At 43.7% G+C, this 23,827-nt stretch overlaps 1 protein-coding gene across 4 annotated transcripts in view; it reads left to right on the top strand.

Moving 5' to 3' along the window:
* The window catches only part of GNPTAB (N-acetylglucosamine-1-phosphate transferase subunits alpha and beta), an 80,467-nt gene that overhangs the window by 44,931 nt on the left and 11,709 nt on the right, over positions 1-23,827 (top strand). For 2 of the 4 annotated variants that reach the window (XM_082634621.1, XM_082634619.1), the window contains 11 exons: positions 5,919-5,983; positions 6,253-6,387; positions 10,820-10,981; positions 11,376-11,555; positions 11,770-11,940; positions 13,485-13,614; positions 14,711-14,914; positions 15,593-16,698; positions 18,759-18,958; positions 19,174-19,393; positions 20,072-20,185. In XM_082634621.1, coding sequence (XP_082490747.1) covers positions 5,919-5,983; positions 6,253-6,387; positions 10,820-10,981; positions 11,376-11,555; positions 11,770-11,940; positions 13,485-13,614; positions 14,711-14,914; positions 15,593-16,698; positions 18,759-18,958; positions 19,174-19,393; positions 20,072-20,185 — 2,687 coding nt within the window. The remainder of the gene's footprint in view (positions 1-5,918; positions 5,984-6,252; positions 6,388-10,819; positions 10,982-11,375; positions 11,556-11,769; positions 11,941-13,484; positions 13,615-14,710; positions 14,915-15,592; positions 16,699-18,758; positions 18,959-19,173; positions 19,394-20,071; positions 20,186-23,827) is intronic. The other 2 variants (XM_082634622.1, XM_082634620.1) reach the window with 1 other exon arrangement.

Here is a 23,827-nt window from a genome sequence, read left to right as displayed (position 1 = left end):
TAATGTTGTCCCAGAGGCCTCTTAGGCTGTCTTCATTTCTTTTCATTCTTTTTTCATTATTCTGTTCTGCAGCAGTGAATTCCTCCATTCTGTCTTCCAGGTCACTTATCCGTTTTTCTGCCTCAGTTATTCTGCTATTGAGTCTTTCTAGTGTAATTTTCATTGCAGTTATTGTATTGTTCATCTCTGTTTGTTTGTTCTTTAATTCTTCTAGGTCTTTGTTAAACATTTCTTGCATCTTCTTGATCTCTGCCTCCATTCTTTTTCCGAGGTCCTGGATCATCCTCACTATCGTATTTCTGAATTCTTTTTCAGGAAGGTTGCCTATCTCCACTTCATTTAGTTGTTTTTCTGGGGTTTTATCTTGTTCCTTCATCTGGTACATAGCCCTCTGCCTTTTCATTTTGTCTTTCTTTCTGTGAATGTGGTTTTTGTTCCACAGGCTGCAGGATTGTAGTTATTCTTGCTTCTGCTCTCTGCCCTCTGGTGGATGAGGCTATCTAAGAGGCTTGTGTAAGTTTCCTGATGGGAGGGACTGGTGGTGGGTAGAGCTGACTGTTGCTCTGATGGGCAGAGCTCAGTAAAACTTTAATCTGATTGACTTTTGATGGGTAGGGCTGGGTTCCCTCCCTGTTGGTTGTTTGGCTGAGGCAACCCAACACTGGAGCCTACCTGGGCTCTTTGGTGGGGCTGATGACAGACTCTGGGAGGGCTCACATCAAGTACTTCTCAGAACTTCTGCTTTCGGTGTCCTTGTCCCCACAGTGAGCCACCCCTGCCTCTTCACGAGACCCTCCAACACTAGCAGGTAGGCCTGGTTCAGTCTCCCCTGGGGTCACTGCCTCTTCTCCTGGGGTCAGTGCTCCTTGCTCTGGGTCCCGATGCACACACTACCCTGTGTGTGCCCTCCAAGAGTGGAGTCTGTGTTTCCCCCAGTCCTGTTGAAGTCCTGCAGTCAAATCCCACTAGGCTTCAAAGTCTGATTCTCTAGGAATTCCTCCTCTCCTTGCCGGACCCCCAGGTTGGGAAGCCTGTCGTGGGGCTCAGAATCTTCACTCCAGTGGGTGGACTTCTGCGGTATAAGTGTTCTCCAGTCTGTGAGTCACCCACCCAGCAGTTATGGGATTTGATTTTACTGTGATTGCGCCCCTCCTACCATCTCATTGTGGCTTCTCCTTTGTCTTTGGTTGTGGGGTATCTTTTTTGGTGAGTTCCAGTGTCTTCCTGTCGATGATTGTGCAGCAGCTAGTTGTGATTGTGGTGTTCTCACAAGAGGGAGTGAGAGCATGTCCTTCTATTCTGCCATCTTGGTTCCTCTCCCACTAGCTTTTTTTTTTTAATTGAGGTTTCCTTAAATTAAGGTACTCTGATAACACTTCACCTGAAGAGAAAAAAGAATGATATTATGTTAGCAGTTATAACTCAGTTATAACGTCTATGGAGAGAATCTTGGGTTTATTTCCACTAATTTTATAACATCAGAGACATAAAAGATTATAAATTTTGGTATAAGTAAAATCTGTGTTAAATGACAGTCTTCTAAACACTGTTTTTGAATTTCCACTTGGGTTTTTATTTGACTATCCTACTATTATATTGATTCATTCAGTAAAGATTTGTCGAGCCACTGCTCTTTAGTTGGTTGTTGTTGTAGGCAAACAGCAGAGAAAAAAAAGGCACGTTTCTGCCTTCGTGGAGCTTCCATTTTTAGTGGGCCACAAACTCACTCTTTTTTTTTTAAATTTTTATTTATTTTTGGCTGTGTTGGGTCTTCGGTTCTCTGCGAGGGCTTTCTCTAGTTGTGGCGAGCCGGGGCCACTCTTCATCGCGGTGCACGGGCCTCTCAGTGTCGCGGCCTCTCTTGTTGCAGAGCACAAGCTTCAGACGCGCAGCTCAGTAGTTGTGGCTCATGGGCCTTGTTGCTCCACGGCGTGTGGGATCTTCCCAGACCAGGGCTCGAACCCATGTCCCCTGCATTGGCAGGCTGATTCCCAACCACTGCACCACCAGGGAAGCCCCACAAACTCACTCTTTATCATCCTTAGTTATTGAGATCCAGGATCACAAAATTCTTTTTTTTTTTTTTTTTTTAAAGCTGAGTTGTTGTTGTTTTTTTAAATTTATTTTTGTCTGTGTTGGGTCTTCGTTGCTGTGCACAGGCTTTCTCTAGTTTCGTCGAGTGGGGGCTGCTCTTAGTTGCGGTGTGTGGGCTTCTTACTGCGGTGGCTTCTCTTGTTGCGGAGCACGGGCTCTAGGCGTGCGAGCTTCAGTAGTTGTGGCACATGCGCTCAGTAGTTGTGGCTCACGCGCTCAGTAGTTGTGGCTCACGGGCTCTAGCGCGCACACAGGCTCAGTAGTTGTGGCGCGTGGGCTTAGTTGCTCCGCGGCATGTGGGATATTCCTGGACCAGGGCTCGAACCTGTGTCCGCTGCATTGGTGGGCAGATTCTTAACCACTGCACCACCAGGGAAGCCCACAGAATTCTTTGTTAAAGGACCAGGTAGTAAGTATTTTAGGCCTTGTGGGCCAAGAGGCAAAATGGCAGATATTATGTAGGTATTTGTATAAATGGTTAACCATTTTAAAATGTCAAAATTGTGTTTAGCTTGGGGCCATACTAAATTCGGCAGTGGCTAGATTTTGGACCGTGGACTGCCAAACCCTGATCTAGATTAAAAACTTTTAGCCATGTTTGGCATTTAAAAAAAATCTCATTTAGCATCTTTCCAGTTAATCATTGAGATCTGTTGATTTTTTTTCCTTTCTCAAATGTGTCATTTCTGCCCCTCTCCCGGTTACCATGCCACTTCCCTTGTGTCCACCGATTGGACAGTCCTCCTGCAGTCAACCATCCTGCCCTGCGGCCGGGGCCTGCGTCTCCTCAGCAAAATGGTTTTTCCAGTCAAGCTTATCCCTTTGATGTTTAGGAAATGAATTTCCTCCTGTGACACTTGATTTTACCTCTGGACTACATTGACTTTTACAAGGAATTACAAAGTGCCTCCTTAAAGCTCTCTCACACTGATTAAATTTATACCCATTGGGATCCTACAGAACTAATGTAATCCGTTTCCTGTGTGACATTTCTTCTTCTTCCTTTAGCTGTCTCTTAGGGGCTTGTCTGCACCCTAGTTTGCTCTTCTCAGAATGAGCTTTAGTTTCTATTCCTTTAAAAGTGTTTCAACTGGAATTGAACATTCTGTTTCAGTGTGGTTCAGTCTTCAAAGAGATCAGGGCTCTTCATTCGTGAAGTGTTTATTGAGTGCATACTATGTGCCAGGTACTATTCTCAGTGCTGAAGATGCATCAGTGAGCAGATGGACAGAAATCTCGGCCCTCATCAAATTTACATCTTGGAGGGGCTTCCTTGGTGGCACAGTAGTTAAGAATCTGCCTGCCAATGCAGGGGACACGGGTTCGAGCCCTGGCCCAGGAAGATCCCACATGCTGTGGAGCAACTAAGCCTGTGTGCCAAAACTACTGAGCCTGCGCTCTAGAGCTCGTGTGCCACAATTACTGAGCTCGCGTGCCACAACTACTGAAGCCCACATGCCTAGAGCCTGTGCTCCACAACAAGAGAAGCCACTGCAATGAGAAGCCTGTGCACCACAATGAAGAGTAGCTTCCGCTCGCTGCAACCAGAGAAAGCCCACACACAGCAACAAAGACCCAACACAGCCCAAAATTAAAAAAATAAATAAATTTAAAAAAATTTACATCTTGGCAGAGGGAGCCAGATAATTGATACAACATACAAGTAAATTATATGGTTTGTAGAAGATAAATGCTGTAGAGAAAAACTGAGCAGGGGAAATTGAGTGCTAGGGCAGACTCCCCAAGAAGGTGATTTTTGAGTGAAAATTTAAAGGAGGTGAGAGAGCCAGCAACATCAATATGTGGGGAAGGAGTGATTCTCCATATATTCCCTATATATAAGGTAAGTGGATTAGCCAGTGCAAAGGCCCTGAGGCAGGAGGGTGTCTGACATGTTTGAAGAAGAGCAGGGAGGCCAGTGTGGCTGGAATAAAGTGAACCAAGGGGGAGAGGGCAAGAGATGAGCCCAGAGAAGTCACAGGGACCAAATGGTATAGGCCTCAGTAACCACAATGGGCTTCAGCTTGCAATCACAGTGCGGTGAGGAATCAATCATTGGAGGGTTTGAGTAGAGGAATGATGTGATCTGACTTATGTTCCAGAAGGATCAGTCTGGCTGCTGTGGTGGGAACAGACTGAGGAGGGGCAAAGCTTGTAATAATTCAGGCAGGGAGGAAGGGGGCTTGGATCAGAGTGGTGGTGAGAAGTGGTTGGACTCTGGACATTCTGAAGGTCCGCTCAGCAGGGTTTCCTGATGGGTTGGTATTGGGGAGTGTCACCCTTCTTACTCTAAGCCCTCTTCTTCTGCCTAAAAGCACAAAATTGGGATGGAAACTCAGTGTGGCCTGAGCATTACTGACTCATACTGAACTCACTGTCCGCTAAAACTCCTAAGTCTTTTTTAAAATCTTACATGTGCTAATGCTCAAATACCCCTTTTATTTATTTAAAAAATTTTTTTTTCAAGTACTCCTTTTCATTTTTACTTGGTTTGTTGCCAAGTTAAAGATCTTACCTTCATTTATAGGAGATTTTATTTTGCTAGATTTGACTGATTGCTCCAAACAGTCAAGGACTTTGGGGAACCCTTAGTCTGTTATCCAGGATAGTAGCTTCTCTGTCGGCTCCGTGTAAGCCCACACATTTCACAAGCATGCCTTCTGTATCTTCCAAAACTTTGATGGATTGTTGAGCAGACCTATAGCAGACCTCCAGAACCCCCCTCTAGGTTGATTGTGGCTTTTACAATTTTACACTCTCTGATCAGAATTGGTTATAATCCGCCTAACTTGAGATCTGGTCTCTGTTAAATCCACAAAGATGCCATGTGTTGTTTAGCTGCCTTCCTGAGATTATGTACAAATACATATTGCTCATCTGTTCGAATTGTCTGATTTACCAGTATAGAATCCACCATATCAATGGGGAGAGACAGACAGACAGACAGACAGACAGACGGAGGCAGAGTGAGGTGTGTATCTGTTAAATTTACCCACAGTGAACTCGTGCTCTTAGCACTCAGTACTTTCTTTAAAGATAAACAGTATATTGTGAAGACTTTCTTTTCTCCAGTGCTCACCAACTGTATTTTTCTGATACATTTGAGACTCTTGCTCAGGATCCACACCCATCTTGCAGGCTATAATCTGCAGACCCTGCTTTCTGTGCCCATTTTGAGGATCAGAATTGCAGCCTTCCAACCTCTCCTGTTTTCCATGGTCCCCGAATGTCAGCAGGTTTGCTGATCTCATTTGTTCCCGTCACTAGAACTCTCTCCCAGTAGGGCTGTGTCATCACCCTCCTCACCCTCAACTGAATCTGCTCTAATCACATTACCTGATGAGTCTTAGGAATTCACTGTGACTCTGGAGGAACCTTAGGAGAGTCCTAAGTGGCTCCCCACCGTTCATCTAAATGCCACTGACCTTGCTTTCAAAGCCCTCTTCTGGTTGCCCTGTTTTTCCTAGTACCCACCACTCCCAGACGTTTTACTCTCGTCAAACAATTTTGTTTTTTAAATTAAACATGTCGATGTTTGATGTTTGCTTCTACCTCTGTGATTTCTGTCCGTCACTTCTACGTTTCTTCTGCCCACACGAGTCTCTCCTTCAGTATTGCAAAATTTAACGTTTAATTGTACAACTATTTACATTTGTTCCCCTTTTGTTAGATGGGTTAATTTTGTCTCCCCCAACTACCTTTTCTTTGAGACCATGTATTATACTGGTTGAACAGCTCTCAAAATGCCTTGTACAGTGTCCTGCCAGACATCATAGTTAAGTATTCACTAAAAACATGCTTGTTTATTGTATTCTCTATTGTAGTTGAAGATGCCCACACTGGAATTTTTAAAGGAAACAGCAGACAGACAGTTTGGAGGGGCTATTTGGTATGTTACTTTAAATTAACTGTATTTTTGCAGTAGATTAGAATAGAAATATGAGAAATAAAACTGTTTTACTTTGAGAGGCTTTTTAATGTTTACTTTTCCTCTAAGCCTAGCTTTCTAGTACTAGTGAATATCAATTTAAATAATTGTAATATTCTTATTTTGAAGCTCGTGTGATGCAATAGATATTTACTAGTTTTCTCAGCCGTAAGTTTTCACCAGCCTTATGATGTGGAACGTGAGTTGTGTTTTTCCTCTTTTTATTTTAGACAACAGATAAGGAAGTCCCTGGGTTAGTGCTAATGCAAGATTTGGCTTTCCTGAGTGGATTTCCACCTACATTCAAGGAAACAAATCAACTGAAAACAAAATTGCCAGAAAATCTTTCTTCTAAAATAAAACTGGTAAGAGCATAGAAAACAGAGCAATTAGTATAGCACATCCCATTTCATGCGTGCCTCTTCCCTGTGGCCCCCTTTGTTATAGTATAGCCAACAATCATAAGAAGCAAAGAGGGTCTCAATTCTGTCACAGTGTTGTCATGTAGAAGCTCTTTATTTGTAGAAGATCCTCCCTTTTTACTCTTTATTTGGGCAAAATTCTGAGTCTTAACTTGGTTTGTTGGTTTCCCAGACAGAAGCAGGATTCATTTGTTTAACAAATGAGCTTCTACTGTGTGTCAGGTGCTGTTCTACCTGCTGAGAATGTAGCAGTGGACAAAGCAGACAAAAGCCCTGATGGCAGTGGAAGCATGGAAGGAGGGGATGGGGGGAAATCAGACATGTGGTGGTAGGTACACACAGGCTCCTGTGGATTTATGAAGAGCTTCCACTCACAGAGGGGGGATGCTTCAGATTTTTGGAACATTTGATAATGTGAAACCTTCATTCATTAATAGCTAGTTGAACCACTAACGTATTTAGTATTTATACTTATTAACTCTTCACACTTGACCACCGAGGCCATTCGTGAGTTGACTTTGGAGATGGTGACATGTCTTTCCATAACATTTCTTGTTCTCAGAGCCATCCGTCTGATTCATGTAGGGCACAGTCCGTGTGGGTGTACTTTCCTTTTGACCTTATGCCAAGATGCCTGCTCTTCTGTCAGAAACAGTCCAGGTTGTAAAACGTGAATGTTTCTTCTCTCAGACTAGAGGGCATAAAGTTCTTGGCTCAGAATTTGTTAGGCTCTGCTTTTCTTGATTTTACAAAAAAATGTTCTTTACATTCTGCCACTGTGTTTAGCTTCCTGCTTCTCAGTCCCTGCTCTTCTTGATGTCATTTAACAGTTGGGAGGTGAAAGGGTGGAGGTAGTGGCAGGGAGAGCTGTGACTCAGGGAGGGGTGGTTATTTAGTTCATGTCTGGACCATGTTTTCTCTCTGCCGGTCAAAGTTCCCTTTAACTTGTTTCCTTTTCCCCTTAAGTGTTTCACTGTTTTAAGATACATTGTATTACCTTTGTAAATACCATGGTAATATGAATGACATTTATGCTTTTTCTTTTCTTCGTATTTTCCTCCATAACTTTCTTTATGGTACCTGGAAGTATGGTGATGCCCAGCTACATTAGGGTTGAGTTATTTCTTAATCTGCAGTTATTTTAAAATAGATATTATATTCCTCCTTCCCTGAATTATTTTTAGTATGGAGTTGAACAGATAAAACCATAGATTAGCATTCATTTCAGCCAATGTTTATTTGGCTTCTTGGCTTCCTAGCTGTTGGTTCTACAGTTACAGACATATGCATATCTGTACTTTTGATCAGCATATCTGCTGCTAGGTGGGCGTGTCCTGCCAAAGATCACCAGCCCAAGTCGTGGTCACCCCGCAGCAAACTAGTTTTTGGGCAGTGTGGAGTGGTGTGTGCCAGGAGACGCTGGGGGCGCAGGAACTTGAATTGGGCAGTAGCACCACCAGGCTCGGTACATGGGGACGCCCCCTCCTCCATCATTCACCCAGTTGGAGGTTGATCTGGATTCCCCAGACTTGTCTTTGTGGAGGCCAGCGCCTCCTGGAGGGTACAGCCAATTATTCACAGTGTGCATTGCAGCTCATTGTCACAATGCCAGCACCTGCGATTGGCTTCAGGGATGAGGACTTCTGATTTTTTGGAGGCTAGAGAGAAAATGAGAAAGAGGAAGCACAGAAGGAGAGTGTCAGTATTCAAGCCTGGTTCTCCAAGGGACTCTCTTTCCTTGGGTCCCACTTCCTCGTTCTATTATGGGCACCCTGAGAACGAAGTTTCCAGTCACTGGGTTCCCAGTCCCTTTAGTGAGCGTTGATTAAACACCTGCTGTTGTGCCGGGAACTGTGCTAAGGATAACTGAGTGACTAAAATCACTTAGTGTTTGGGTGTGATTGCTTCCAAACAGAGTGTTTATACAAAGTTCTGGGAGAACATGTGGGCTTCGGTTGTACTGCAGGCAAAGACGGCTTTGCAGAATAGGAAACATTTTGGCTGGGGCCGTGCACAGAACAGCCGTTCTTCCAGCAGAGAAGCCAGTGGGAAAGACCTTTCTGAGAGGAGGGAACAGCTTGAGCAGAGGGCTAGGGGCTTGCAAGTAAATGGTCTTTTCAGAGAACCAAGGCAGCTGTTCCAGAGGCCAGAGCCCAGGTGGGGATTTTCCTGATGCTGAGACTGGGAAGTTAGGCAGAGGCCAGATTGAGAAAGATCCCCTGGTGAGGAGCCCGGACTTTATCCTGGAGGCAGAGAGCATCTTGAGGAGGAGGACCCCGTTCAGTTCTGCAGAACACGGGAGGGGAAGGTGTAGCAGGTAGACATTAAACAGGAAACCGGAGGCAGGCAAGCCAGTTCAGCCACTGCTGCCGTAGCCCAGCAAGACACTCAGGTTCCACAAGTGCCTTGGCAGTGGTGCCAGTGATGAGAGTGCTTCCAGAACCATCTGAGAGGAACCTTCAGCACGACCTGGTGACTTACTAGCTACTGGAGGAGATGGAAGGGGAAATGAAAGGGGATGTGGATGTGACCAGTGAAGATGGGTGTGGTGGCATTAACCACACTCAGAGTTTCATGGGAGAAGCGAGATTTTCAGAAGGTCACTGAGAGCTCGGTTTGGGGTGTTACGTGGGAGGTGCCTTGTGGCATGTGGGAGGGAGGGCCATTAGACACTGGGCTTCAGGACCTGAGCAGCTGAACCTCTGTGCCCTCCCAGGCTCCTCCAGGGGGCCTTTGCCAAGGCCTGTGGGCCCCAAGCCACCTAGCACTCAGTTCTGTCCCAGAGACCCTGGCCGGGCTGTGAGCATCTCAGGACAGGTACTGCCTACTCATCTTGTGCTAGTGATCACCTTAGGAAAATGTCTGAAATTTCAGAATAGTTTTCTAGAATAAAAGCAGCTTGGATAGAAGAGATTAATTAAGATAAGGGTATTTTCCAAATAAATTTAAAATTAGGATATTAAAGTACTACATTTATTTATCCTAGAGTAGTGATTTTTGCACTCCAGGGAGCCCCTCCAGGGTTCTGTGGGAGCCATTGTGGGAGGAGAGGCTGGGGGAGGGCAGCGAGACTGTTAGGTACCCAGATAGAACAGACAGAATGTTTGCCCTGCGTGGCCCGCCTCCCCTCCGTCCCCTACATAGCGAGGCCGAATAGTGACTGCGGTGAGAGCTGACCTTGGGTGAGTGCTTTGTGTACCAGCCACTGTTAAGGTGAGAGAAAGTAATCAGGAAGACAATACACGTGTGCACGCGCACGCACGCGTGCGCGCACACACACAATTTGCAGTAAGAGTTAATGCCTACATAATAAAAAGGGCCTATATAAACTCAGGAAGCTTTGCAAGATGAGCTAAATATAGTCAAGTAGCATATACAAGAGATCAGAATGAGCCCAAAGTAATTTGTTTGCTCTGTTTTATAAATTAAGAAAGAAGGCTAAGAAATTGGTCCTATTAGAAGAGCCAGTTCAGCAGAAGGATGTTGCTGTCCTAGATGACTGGTTTTCAACTCTCTCCCTGCTTTTCAAGCTCTGAAAGCTTCTTTTCACAGGAAATTGTATGATACAGAGTTTAAAACGAAAAATGTATCAAGGGTAGCGTGGGCTCTGGTCAAGGTGGGGAAGCCTGCCTGTAAAACATGTTGGTGCTTGTGGTGTTCCCTCTGGGATTTATGGTTCCTTTGAAAACGTTGCCTCTCAAGGTGGTTTTCCTGTGGAAGCACTTCAAGCAGCCCTGCCAGGACACCCGTCGTAGGTGTGGGCACGAGAGCTGTTAGACACCTGCTGGCAGGTGTGCTCTCCACCAGTGTTCAGCGAAGTCACCTTGCAGGGCTTTCCCCAGTGTAGGCAGATGGGTAATATTCTAGAACAGAGGTCACAAACTGGTGACCAGATGTGTTTTGTTTGAATGCATGCCAATCAAAAATATTTGTGCTACCATTGAAAACCGGGAGATTTCATGTAACACTGGGGATTCTGATCTCCAGAGATCTGGCAGCCTTTGTCACTATTGACTAGTGGCTGCAGTTTTCAGATGGGGCCTGAGATGTCCCATTTGCCAAAGCCCCTGACTCCCTCTTGTTTCTAAATACTTGGCCCATTGCATCATTTGGGAAATGTGTCTGGCCTGTTCAGGTCTTCTGTTTTTGGTGATACTGGCTTACTATTTCATACATGTATGTGAAACTTTTAATCTTTTAAATATATGTAATATACCTTTAATATGTACAATATATAGCATATAGTAGAGTACACAATATGTAGTATATATATGTATTGTAGGTATTTAAAGATCGAGGATCAAACTGGGAAGTTTAAGGTGTCTCTTCTTTGTTGTTCACTTTTTCCACATGTAACCCTCTTGTTATTTTATAGTTGCAGTTGTATTCAGAGGCCAGTGTAGCACTTCTAAAGTTGAATAACCCCAAAGATTTCCAAGAACTGAATAAGCAGACGAAGAAGAATATGACCATCAATGGAAAGGAACTGACCATAAGTCCTGCATATTTATTATGGGATCTGAGTGCCATCAGCCAGGTAAGGGATGCAGAGATTGTTTTAGAACCCGAATTGAGGGCTTTGATTATTAAAGATTTATGAGTCACTATATTAGAAGAAGGAAGAGGGCTTACAGAGAGGTGACTTGATTGGCACTTCTCTCATTTTCCAGTCACCGCTATTGGTTTATACTAATTGAAGTGACCTAGGATCAGATCCAAGAAATTTTTCTTCAGAAATTGTGTGAAAGAAATGCTGTTTTTGTTTCGTTGTTTTAAATATGCTGAGTGTTTTGCATTTTTTGTAATGTGTAAAAGCTGGACACGGTCTTTGGAAGTTTGCTGGCGCTCCCTGAGTGCAGAAGGGACAGTTGGGAGGGGCAGGTGTGACTTAGGGGCATTTTACATCTTTCTGTGCCCCATGCTTTTCTCAGTCTAAGCAGGATGAAGACGTTTCTGCCAGCCGTTTTGAAGATAATGAAGAGCTGAGGTACTCACTGCGATCTATCGAGAGGCACGCGCCATGGGTTCGGAATATTTTCATTGTCACCAATGGACAGATCCCATCCTGGCTGAACCTCGATAATCCTCGAGTGACAATAGTCACACACCAGGTAGCGACTCGCCACATGTCACAAGGCTGCGGTTTCCTGTTCTGTCTTTTGCTGTTCTTTGTCTTGCTCCTGATTTCATCCTCTTACCCATCTCACCTCCATTTCCACCTTCCTTTAATCCTTCCATTCGCCTCCCTCCCTCCCTTCTTTCCAAAAACAAAACAAAACAAAAACCTCTCATCTGCCTTCTCTCTCTTTTTTTTTCTGTTAAAAGGATGTTTTTCGAAATCTGAGCCACTTGCCTACCTTCAGTTCACCTGCTATTGAAAGTCACATCCATCGCATCGAAGGGCTGTCCCAGAAGTTCATTTACCTGAATGATGATGTCATGTTTGGAAAGGATGTCTGGCCGGATGACTTTTACAGTCACTCCAAAGGTCAGAAGGTGAGTAGCTAAGAGATGCCTGGCTTAGAAGTCGCTTAGAAGTTACAGACAGGAAATAAGGAAATCAGTATATATACCATATTCAAATTTGATCAAACAAGCATTTTTGAGTGTTAAGCTCAGGAAAGTTAACAATCAGGGAGTGAGAAAACTACAGTGGGAACTTTGCTTCCCTATATTCTCACCCAGGATCCACCCTCTACATTTGCTACTACAACAGCAGAAAAAGCAAATAACTGTGAAACACAAAATCGTGTTTACCATGTCAGCAAAATGCCCAAGATAGAAAGCTCAACGTTGTGCTTAAAGACAGGGCTGAAGTTTCATTGAAGGCAGCCGGTCTCACTCTGGCTTTGAGGGGCAGGATGGGAAAGTGGTCATGAGCACAGATACAGGTGCCAGCTGTGTAGCACTGTCCTGGGTGATGACCTGGCCTCTAGGTTTCCTGTCTGTGTATTGGGGGGAACAGGAAGACCCTGGTAGTGTTGTTAGAAGGGTTCAGTGATCAGTTGGAGACTTATCACCATGAGCTTGTAAGTTCTAAAACCCTGTCAAGCTATGGCTTGCTTGACAGGGGAGACAGACAAAATCAGTGACTATGTACAGCGATTTCTGTGCCAGTAGGTGTGTCTTGGGTGCGAGGAGTCTGAGTGCCAGAGAGTGAAATCACACTGGGATAGGGATTGAAATGAGCTTGGAAGAACAAGAGTTAACCAGATAAAGAAAGACCTTCCAGATAGTTGGACCATGCAAAGATACGGAGATTTTAAAGGGGAATGCATTTTTCAAAAATGATTTTAATTTAGAAAGCAACCACGTACCATGTCAGTTGTTTTGAAAGCAGACAGGTTCACAGCTCAGAATGCTGTGCTGGATAATTCATCACAGGACCTCACATATAAGGATATTGAGAGTTCGTCTGCCCCCCTTTTCAGCCTTGAGACGAGACGGTGCATGAATCTGCTTAGGAGTTGACAACAGTGTCACGGAAAAGCAGTGACTTGTGTGCACACTTTCCACCTGCATGCTCTTGAACTCGCATTTAAGTCTGGCATGTTGCTGCTTTATTTCAAAATAGATCATTTATAAGACCATGTTGTAAGACTGACCCGTAAGTTGAGTCCTTGTCTCCTTTCCTTGAGCAACGGAAAAGAGTAAATGTGCCGGGTAAGACCCATCAGCAGGGCAGGACTGAGAAACTACCACAGGATGGCCCTGAATGCAGACTTTTTCTAGAGGCTCAATTTGTTTTGTTTTTCTGTTAAAGGAATCCTAATTTAAGAATAAAAAGTGTCAGGGGACTTCCCTGGTGGCGCAGTGGGTAAGACTCTGAGCTCCCAATACAGGGGGCCCAGGTTCGATCCCTGGTCAGGGAACTAGATCCCACATGCCTGCCACAACTAAGGAGCCAGCAAACTGCAACTAAGGAGCCCGTCTTCTGCAACTAAGACCTGGCGTGCAACCAAATAAATAAATAAATATTTTTTTTTAAAAAGGTGTCAGAAACCAGAAACCACTTTATTTTCCCTCTGGTTTTATTGTAGGTTTATTTGACATGGCCTGTGCCAAACTGTGCTGAGGGCTGCCCAGGATCCTGGATTAAAGACGGCTATTGTGACAAGGCTTGTAATAATTCGGCCTGTGATTGGGATGGCGGTGATTGCTCCGGTGAGGGTGTGTTCAAATGTAACTTGTCCATGTTGACAGAATGTTTTTCATTTGTCGTCATTATCAACCATGTACAGTGACTTAATTAAACATTCTTCGCATATTGAAACAATCATCCATAGACTCTTTGGAGGTGATGACTGGTGTCCCCATGTGGCCCAGTTTATTCATATTGTTCTTGTTGGGGGCATTTTCCCACATGACCCTGCACTTGAAAGTGTCTTTTATTATTCAAAATATGAAAATCAGTTATACCCTTAATTATGTGAGCTGGAGAGCAAGAATCGCTCTCACTGGTTCCTGTCGGAGGTCATGGCCAGTGGCCCCTAGCAGCACACTGCTCCAGGTCAGTGAGGGACTAAAGAGATGCAGAAGAAGTAAACATCTCCTCTCCTCGGCATCTCTTCTCCCTTTCTTGTACACTTACATTTAGACTTGGCGAGGATAACAAGTTTTTACATTTCTTTATTGCCTTTCAGCTTATAAAGCATCATCCATTATCCACTTGAATTTCTCAGTCACCAAAGAAAGGAGAGTAGGTACACAGATATTATCCTCCTACTCCATTTGAGGAAGCAGGTTTGGGAAGGTGTTGGAAGAAACAAAGCTTGTGTTTCAGTCAGCTCTATCAGAGGCACTTTTGAAAAATACGAACCGCTGCAGGGAGAAAACGTAGACGTGCAGGAGAGTCTCTGCAACGCGGAGAGCTCGGGGACAGAGCAGTGACACTTGGTCACGAGCTTACTGCCGGTGTTGGGACATGTTCTTGTCAGTCCCCAGAGTCACGGTCTTCAGAATAATCTGATTCTCCATACACATCTGCATGTGCCCCCCTTGAGCACATCTGAGGCCTGTACTTCTGGGTTGCGCAGATGGTAAGTGCCGAGGCCTGGTCATCCCACACCCAGTCCACTGGCAACTGATGCCCCTTTTCAGTTTGTCTCTTTTTAAGCTACGTAAAATCTTCTGTTAAAGAATGGGGTGAACCTTTCCTGACCGAAGTACATGCATTGGTCTTGAAAACACAGCTGAGAAATAAGGAACTGGCTTTTTTCCAAGACTGTAAGCACAGCAGGATTCTGTTTTCCTCCTCTCCCTCCAGGTAACAGTGGTACAGGTCGCTATGTAGGAGGAGGTGGGGGCACCGGGGGCATTGGAGTCGGACAGCCCTGGCATTTCGGTGGAGGAATAAGCGGCGTCACTTACTGTAATCAAGGATGTGCAAATTCCTGGCTCGCTGATAAGTTCTGTGACCAAGCCTGCAATGTCTTATCCTGTGGGTTTGATGCTGGTGACTGTGGGCAAGGTATATTTATTGCCATAAAAACGTATTTAGGATAGGGGGATAACAATCTTTCATAAATAGAGGGGTTTGGATCGTTTTTGTTATGTAAAGTAATAATTCTCTAGGTATCCCTTTCCCAGCCTTGCATCCAAACTAGTTGTGAGTTATAAGAGGGCACAGATCTTTAGACAACAGGAGACACTGAAGCTGCATCTTTTCCTGTTATTGCTCTAGTCTGATTTTTTTTTTCTTTTTTTTAGTAAGCAGATTTATCTTAGATTTATCTTACATGGTGAAGGTTTAATTTGGGAACAGTGCAAGGAGACCAATAATTCATTAAATAAGCTTGGTTTGAATACTGGATCTTGTTGATAGCTTATTAATGGCGGTCCTTTTGGTCAGAAAGTTGTCTTTTTTTCAAATGGACAAAAAGATGGAAGTTGACCATTGGAATTCGCTGTCCTGAATCATGCCTTGTCTCTGTAGTGAGTCAGCCTCAGCATTCCACGTCGATAATAGTGATTGCTTCAGAAAGTAAAAATGAGCCCTATACCAGTAGCTTTTGTGTTAGAACTTCTGATGATTTTAAAGTCCATTTAAAGTCACTCTTAGAAAGTGAAAACTCAAACCCTAAAAATTAAAGGAAAAGGGAGAAAATGCGTAGTTTTTTAAAAATCATGTTTGTGTTTTTTCCTCTAGATCATTTTCATGAACTGTATAAAGTAACTCTTCTCCCAAACCAGACTCACTATGTTATTCCAAAAGGTGAATGCCTGCCTTATTTCAGCTTTGCAGAAATAGCCAAAAGGGGAATCGAAGGCGCCTATAGTGACAACCCAATAATCCGACATGCTTCTATCGCCAATAAGTGGAAAACCATCCACCTCTTAATGCACAGTGGAATGAATGCGACCACAATACATTTTAATCTCACATTTCAAAGTACAAATGATGAAGAGTTCAGAATCCAGATAGCAGTAGAGGTTGACACAAGGGAGGAGCCCAAACGGAATTCTACGACCCAGAAGTCTTACCAAAGTTTGGTTAGCCCCTCAGCTCTTCTTCCAGAGGTGGAAATCCTGTTTGAGGACATCCCCGAAGAAAAACGCTTCCCCAAGGTCAAGAGACACGATGTTAACACAACAGGAAGTTTCCAAATGGAGGTGCAAATTCCGCTGGTCAATATTTCACTCCTTCCAAAAGAGACCCAGTTGAGCCTTAATAACTTGGATTTGCAGCTAGAACACGGAGACATCACCATGAAAGGCTACAATCTGTCCAAGTCAGCCCTGCTGAGGTCGTTTCTGATGAACCCACAGGACGCAAAGTTAACAATAAATCACCCTCTGATGACAGGGCAAAGAAATGACAGTTTGGAGGCCCCACTGGAAAAACAGGTTCACAAAAGCATCTTACCCAGCAGCTTAGGAACATCTGAAAGATTCCAGGGGTTATCGCCTGTTCCAGCAGTGACAATGACAGTGAATGGCCACTCCCCGAGCCAGACTCCACCCCTGGACTTAGAAACCAAAGCAAGATTCAGGTCCAAAACTGTGACCCCGAAAGTAGGAGGTGGAGGTGTGTCAAAAGAAAAGCTCTCATCTCTGATTTTCCCAGTGGAAAACAGGGAGACACAAAAGGTAATCACAGGGAAAGAACAAGAGAAGAACAGAATGGAGGAAAATGCTAACAGTTACCTAGGTGGTAATGAAGTATTACCTGGAAGAAAACTGCAACATTACACAGAGAGTTACCTGGGCTTTTTGCCATGGGAGAAGAAAAAGTATTTCCAGGATCTTCTTGATGTAAGTTACATCCAGCCTTACTCTTTCCCATGCTCAGGAAAAATAAATAACCTTGTAAGTGGTAGTGATACAATAATAGCTACCACTTATTCAGTACTTCCCTGTGCCCGCCACTGGACTCAGTACTTTTCTTATGTGGTTTCATTTAATTGTCCCAATAATTCTAACAATAAAACTACCTTGTAAGAGTCTGCTCTCATTGTCCCCATTTTGCAGTTTAGGAAGCAGACGTCATGTGGCTGAGTAAGGGATTTAGCCAGGGGCATACCCTGAGTCCATAGTAGAACAGGGATGGTATCTTTACTTGGCATGTTGTGATATCAGAAAACGCTTTTGCATACCTCGTGCAGTCAGATCTCATGTTTTTCCAACTTTACTAATGAAAACCCCGAGAGGCAGATAAATTCGTTAGCTTTCCCGACATCACAACAGCAGGTGAGGGTGAGCCAAGCGCTCTCCCTCCTGTACCACGGCCTCCACGGTGCCCTGGGGTCCTTTGTACATCTCACAAGCGCCGTCACTGTGCTGACTGCCGGGGAGTGCAAGATGGTGAGAACAGTCGCTGCTCTTGGAGACTCAAAGGGCAAGCTGGGAGGACAGATGTGTGGGCAAATAATTGTGGCCGTGTGATAAGTGTCTGCTGAAGTACGGACAAGGAGTCCGAAGGGAAGATTCCTTAACTCTGCCTGGAGGTATTGGGGGAGGCATCCAGGAGGACATGCCCTGTGAGCTGACCTTGGAAGGGTGGGGCTGGATGGGGACCGAAGCACAGCCATGAGTGGATGTCAGGCTGGGGGAAAGTGATGAAGAGGGGCGTTGTCTCATTCCTCTCATGGTCTTCAGGAAGTATCTTGTCCCTGCCATGGTAGCATTTACTAATTGTTAAGCGAGGGGCTGCAGCGTTCTTGCCGACATTGATTTCCTCATCCTCCCCCGCTCCCCGCTTTTTAAATGCAGAAGCACTATAGGCTAATGGTAAAAATCGCAAGAATGCAAAAAACAAAAAAAGCAGAAAAAAAAAAGGGAAAGGTCTGTCTCCTTCCTTCCTTCATCTCCTTACTTGAGACAGTCATTATGAATATGTAGTTTGGTCGGTATTCTTCCAGTATTTTTCTATAGATATGCAGACGTACAAACTGTATAGTTTGTTTTGCAGCAGTGAAGTTACATATACTGCTCTGCAGTTGCCTTTGATGTGGTAGTATGTGGGCAAATTGCCATTGTTTTTTTTTTAACAGCTATAAGTTGTGTCCAGTGTTTTTGCAAGTACAAATACCTAATGTTGCAATAAATATTCCCGTACATATATCTTACTCTTGAGGAAGTTTTATTTCTGTAGGTAGAATTGCTAGGTTAAAGGGTCTATTGCGTATAAAGTTTAACTGTGTCTTTCTTAAATATTGCTCCCCTTCCTCCTTCCACAAACAGTATGCAAGCGTGCTTGTTTCTCCACAGGACTAACCAACAGCAGTTAATAGCATCTATATTTTCATCAGTTTGAGAAGCAAAAATATTTCATCTTCTGTAAAGTGTGTTCAGGTTCTTTGCCAATATTCTTTGCCCATTCATTCAGTTTCGCCTCTTACTGGTTTTGATAGGGTTCTTTACATTTCATAATATTAACACTGTTACATGGTGAAACCAATTTTGTATTCTAGTCTCTGTGTTTAGAACTCAAGGACTTGCTTTGATGTCACCAGTAGAAATAACTTGATACTGAAAGCACTATCAACTTTATTGTAAATCAATTAAATATTGCATTGAAATTGGCTATGAAATCTCATGATCAGTGATTAGTCCTTAAAGAGTACCCTAAAAGCAGACCTCCACCCCACAGCTGTTGTTCTCAAGCCGTTGTTGGCGATACTTTCACTGAAATCCAGTTTTGTCCTGCTGTTAGGATGCTTGAGGAGACCTGTTAGTGCTCATTTCATTTGCCCCTCAGGACAGTTAGTGACTAGTTATTACCACGTCACATAAAGTAGTACCTCTGTCTCTTGTTAGCACAGGGCACCTGTGCACTAAACACAATGCTGTGTTGTGTGGAATTCTCTTTTCAGGAAGAAGAGTCACTGAAGACACAACTGGCATACTTTACTGAGAGCAAACACACAGGGAGGCAACTAAAAGATACGTTCGCAGATTCCCTCCGATATGTAAACAAAATTCTAAATAGCAAGTTTGGATTCACGTCTCGGAAAGTCCCTGCACACATGCCTCACATGATCGACCGAATAGTTATGCAAGAACTGCAAGACATGTAAGTCTTGCTTGTGTTTGAGTTGTGTGTGCTCAGAGCCAAGGCTGCTTGAAGTTTACATCCTTGCTATGCTGCGTTTATGGCTTTAACACTTCATGACGAGTATGTCGAAGGTATTATCTAAATAAGTGGGAAGGAAGATTCTGACTCCACAAGTGTTAGGTACTGTATATATTTTAAATATCCAGATCTTATGGTATGCTACATTTGGACAGGTTCCCTGAAGAATTTGACAAGACATCATTTCACAAAGTGCGCCACTCTGAGGACATGCAGTTTGCCTTCTCTTATTTTTATTATCTCATGAGTGCAGTTCAGCCACTGAACATATCTCAAGTTTTTGATGAAGTTGACACAGACCAATCTGGTGTCTTATCTGACAGAGAAATCCGCACGCTGGCTACCAGAATTCACGACCTGCCTTTAAGTTTGCAGGTATTGTAATTTTTTTCCCCTAAATTTAATGACATTTTGAATGAAACTTTTATATTTGACACTTTCTTTCCCCTACATACTTGAATGGAATGCAAGTACAAGTAATTCTTCATATTTAATGAGGGGGTTCACATCTAGTCCATTTTAAATGCCAGGATTAAAGTCAAATTTGAAGTTCATATTTTATAAGATTACTTTTTTTAGGCTTTCAGTAGGGATTGTAATTGTATTGTCTGGAGACGAGGCAGACCATACCTGCAGATAAGATTCTCGTGACAAGCTCATTCAGGGCCTTCAGGTGTGGCCGAGTGGAGATCTTAGCCAGGTCCACGGTGTTGCAGAGCCCCTTCTGTCATGGCATCCTTTAGTCCCAGGAGTAGGACACTCACTAATGGAGAGCTCCAAGATGAATCCAGCTGCAGGACACCCATCTGGTGATCCTGTGGACCACCTTGTGTAAAACGGTGCCTCGCAGGCCCGTATGTTCTACTTTGAGACAAAGATGGGTTATTTGTATTGTTTCATTCTGCTCTTTTTAGGGTGTCTTTAAGAATCATATAGTCAAACCCTCTTTGACGATAATGCTTAAATTTTGGTGACTTTAACATTTTTATTTTTAAAACCACAATTGTTACTTGTAATGTATATATGTTTATCCTTTTATTTTTGCTTTGTTAGGACTTAACAGGTCTGGAACACGTGTTAATAAATTGTTCGAAAATGCTTCCTGCTAACATCACTCAGCTAAACAACATCCCGCCAACTCAGGAAGCATACTATGATCCCAATCTGGTGAGTGCCGTGGGTCCTTTTATGTAAAGTAGAAAATATATCCTTATCGGGTGTTAGTTACATCATTTCCGTAGAGCACTTCAAACACTAGAAGCAGGCTCTGGTTATAGGTCTTTGGTGGAAATCAGTAGCACAGATCCAGAATCATTCGTATTTTTCTTTGGAATATCTTTTTTTCCTCCCTAATGGATGTTAAGCTAATACTGAGATTAGTTGCTTATATTCTATAAGCAGACATCCTATTCACTAAGGATAGCGCCAGAGTATACTCACTGGCTTGGGAGAACAATCCTCAGGTTAAACATCAGATGGAATCCCATCTTTCATCAAAGCTCAGTTGCTTTGATGCTGGCACTTTCTGGATCTTACCACTAGGGGCAGTGGATGGTCTATACACAAGTATATCAGGGTAGCATTTGGCTGAAATGATTGGAAGACTTTGTTGATTGTAAGATGCATCCCAGCTTCAGAGAAATGATAATGTGGGGAAAAAAAGTGCATTTAGAATTGATGGACCAAGGATATAGTACAGCCATTATGTGATGCTTACAGTTAATTTTTACTGATATATATGGAAGAATGTTTATAAAATAAAATTAGGTGGGGGGAAAATGGGTACTGCCATATACAGAATATGGTTTGAACTATGGAAAACTGATACCTTCACACATCCCCAGAATTAATGAAAATGACAGTAGGTTAAATCATAGGTAGTTTTTTTTTTTAACATCTTTATTGGAGTATAATTGCTTTACAATGGTGTGTTAGTTTCTGCTTTATAACAAAGTGAATCAGCTATACGTATACCTATATCCCCATATCCCCTCCCTCTTGCATCTCCTTCGCACCCTCCATAACCCACCCCTCTAGGTGGTCACAGAGCACTGAGCTGATCTCCCTGTGCTATGCGGCTGCTTCCCACTAGCTATCTATTTTACGTTTGGTAGTGTATACATGTCCATGCCACTCTCTCACTTTGTCCCAGCTTACCCTTCCGCCTCCCTGTGTCCTCAAGTCCATTCTCTGCGTCTTTATTCCTGTCCTGCCCCTAGGTTCTTCAGACCTTTTTTTTTTAGATTCCATATCTATGGGTTAGCATATGGTATTTGTTTTTCTCTTTCTGACTTACTTCACTCTGTATGACAGACTGTGTCCATCCACCTAGCTACAGATAACTCAATTTCGTTTCTTTTTATGCCTGAGTAATATTCCATTGTGTGTGTGTGTGTGTGTGTGTGTGTGTGTATATATATATTTTTTTTTAGATCATGCAGTGTGCAGTCTTGTGTCCGGCTTTTTTTTGAACATAGGTAGTTTTTTTTAATACAAATTTATTTATTTTTATTTTTGGCTGCATTTGGGTCTTTGTTGCTGCACGCGGGCTTTTCTCTAGTTGCAGCCACCAGGGGCTACTCTTTGTTGCGGTGCGCAGGCTTCTCATTGGGTAGCTTCTCTTGTTGCAGAGCATGGGCTCTAGGTACGTGGGCTTCAGTAGTTGTGCCACTCGAGCTCAGTAGTTGTGCCACTTGGGCTCAGTAGTTGTGGCTCACGGGCTCTAGAGCACAGGCTCAGTAGTTGTGGCTCATGGGCTTAGCTCTTCCACGGCATGTGGGATCTTCCTGGACCAGGGCTCGAACCCGTGTCCCCTGCATTGGCAGGCAGATTCTTAACCACTGTGCCACCATGGGAAGCTTAATATCGTTTTTTCACACTAGTATTTTCCATATTTTCTATAATGAATAGACTACACTTTCATAATCATAATAACATGTATTTTTAAAAAACTGACCATCTTGCAAATGCTCAAGCCCTATAATTAGCTGCAGATGTTTGTAAATGAATGTAGAGAAGAGTAATGAATCAGTTAAAAATCTGATTCCTGAAAGAAGGCAGTCATTCGTTTGGCATTCATTGCACACGGCAGGGATGGTATCTCTCACTTGTGTTCTCAGAGGGTCCAGGAAGCTCCCTCATGAGGAGACTGTGAGGGGCAGCCCAGCAGCTTTAGGAACCTGTAGACAAACTATAAGTATTGCTGATCATGCGTTGGTTAGTTTAGCATATGACATAGGTTTGTATACAAATGTGTCACTTAAAGCCAGTTCCCTAAATATTCTAAAACTTAAAACTATGAAATCAACAAAACTGAGGTAGAGGTATAAGACCTGGTGTCAGCCCTAAGGGAGTTTGCTCTAGTGGGTAAACAGGCGTGAATCAGCAGGTGGAGACTAGTTCCGGGTTGTGGGTTCTCGGGAGGCCTCGCATGGAGCCGATGCGCAGTCAGGCTGATAAGAGAACGGCAGCTTGTCTTGTGAGCTGCAGCAGCTTCTTCTGGGTCTTTGGCACAATCCAGTAAAAATGCCTTGTCAGACCCAGGCTGTTATACAGAGATGTTAGTAGTTCTTTACAAGTGCGTTCTTAATGATTAAAAAGGCACATTTGGGGCTTCCCTGGTGGCCCAGTGGTTGAGAGTCCGCCTGCCGATGCAGGGGACATGGGTTCGTGCCCCGGTCCGGGAAGATCCCACATGCTGCGGAGCGGCTGGGCCCGTGAGCCATGGCCGCTGAGCCTGTGCGTCCGGAGCCTGTGCTCCGCGGCCACAGCAGTGAGAGGCCCGCGTACCGCAAAAAAAAAAAAAAAAAAAAGGCACATTTGTAATCACCGTAGGTGTGTTCCCTGCCTCCAGAGAGAATAGAATCAAAGTTAAAAAAAAAAAAAAAAAAAGAAAGATCGCATAGGCTAAAAGACATTCTCAGTTTTAGGACTTTTCAAACAATGATAAAGCTCTTTTCTGTTTTCCCCCGAATTTGGATTTACCCCAACAAAGCTAATATAATCAACTCTAAATCATCCAGAGGTCAGTGTCCTGGTTTAAATATTTTTTTAATGTATTTGTCAAAATAAAGTTCTACCAGTTATCAGAGATCTGGGTACACCCTTTCTCCAGGAGGGGGCAGTGAGCCGAGGGTTCCAGGCTGCCCTGACTTGTCTTTTCTGGTATCTTGTTGGTGGGCAAACCCAGAGCATTGGACAGAGGAGGAAGAAAGGAGAAAGTGTGCTGGGCTCCCAAACCATCTCCACTCAGCCTCTCCCCTGGACCAGGCCTCTCTGGTCTTCACTGTCTTCGGGACCACATTGTGATCGTGCTGACAGGTTGCCTTAGAGGCTACTGATGTCACCCCAGATCCAGGGAGCTTTGCGAGTGGTTCAGCCTGTTACAGTGCTCGCTCCAGACTTGTCTTTCACCATCTGTATTTCCACATCCGTCCTTTCACTTGTCTGTCTTTCCTTCTCTATAAACTTTGGTTTCCTAGTAAGATTTTACAATTACCAACCCCTTGCACTTGTATAGAACTTAGAGAAGAGTGTTCTTTTCTAAGGAAGATGATCTATGTGTAGAAAACAGTTATTCATCTTTCCCTTTTACAGGCATGATGAAAGGTTCTTGAGGGATTTTAGGGCTTTTTTTAAAGAAATGCACACATATTCATCTATTAGAGCATTTTATTGTTTTACCAAATATCTGGCATGAGGTTTAGAATCAGCAAATATCCTTTGAATGCTACGGATTAAGTAAGTAGGCTGCTTTGCTAATGGTTATAAGTTAGTCTTGAGGCTTATGCAAATAAAGCTGTTTAGAGC

Source organism: Mesoplodon mirus, assembly GCF_964341445.2.
Source record: "Mesoplodon mirus genome assembly, chromosome: 11".
In the NCBI taxonomy this organism is placed as follows: Eukaryota; Metazoa; Chordata; class Mammalia; order Artiodactyla; family Ziphiidae; genus Mesoplodon; species Mesoplodon mirus.
This window is presented reverse-complemented; position numbering and strand designations above follow the sequence as displayed.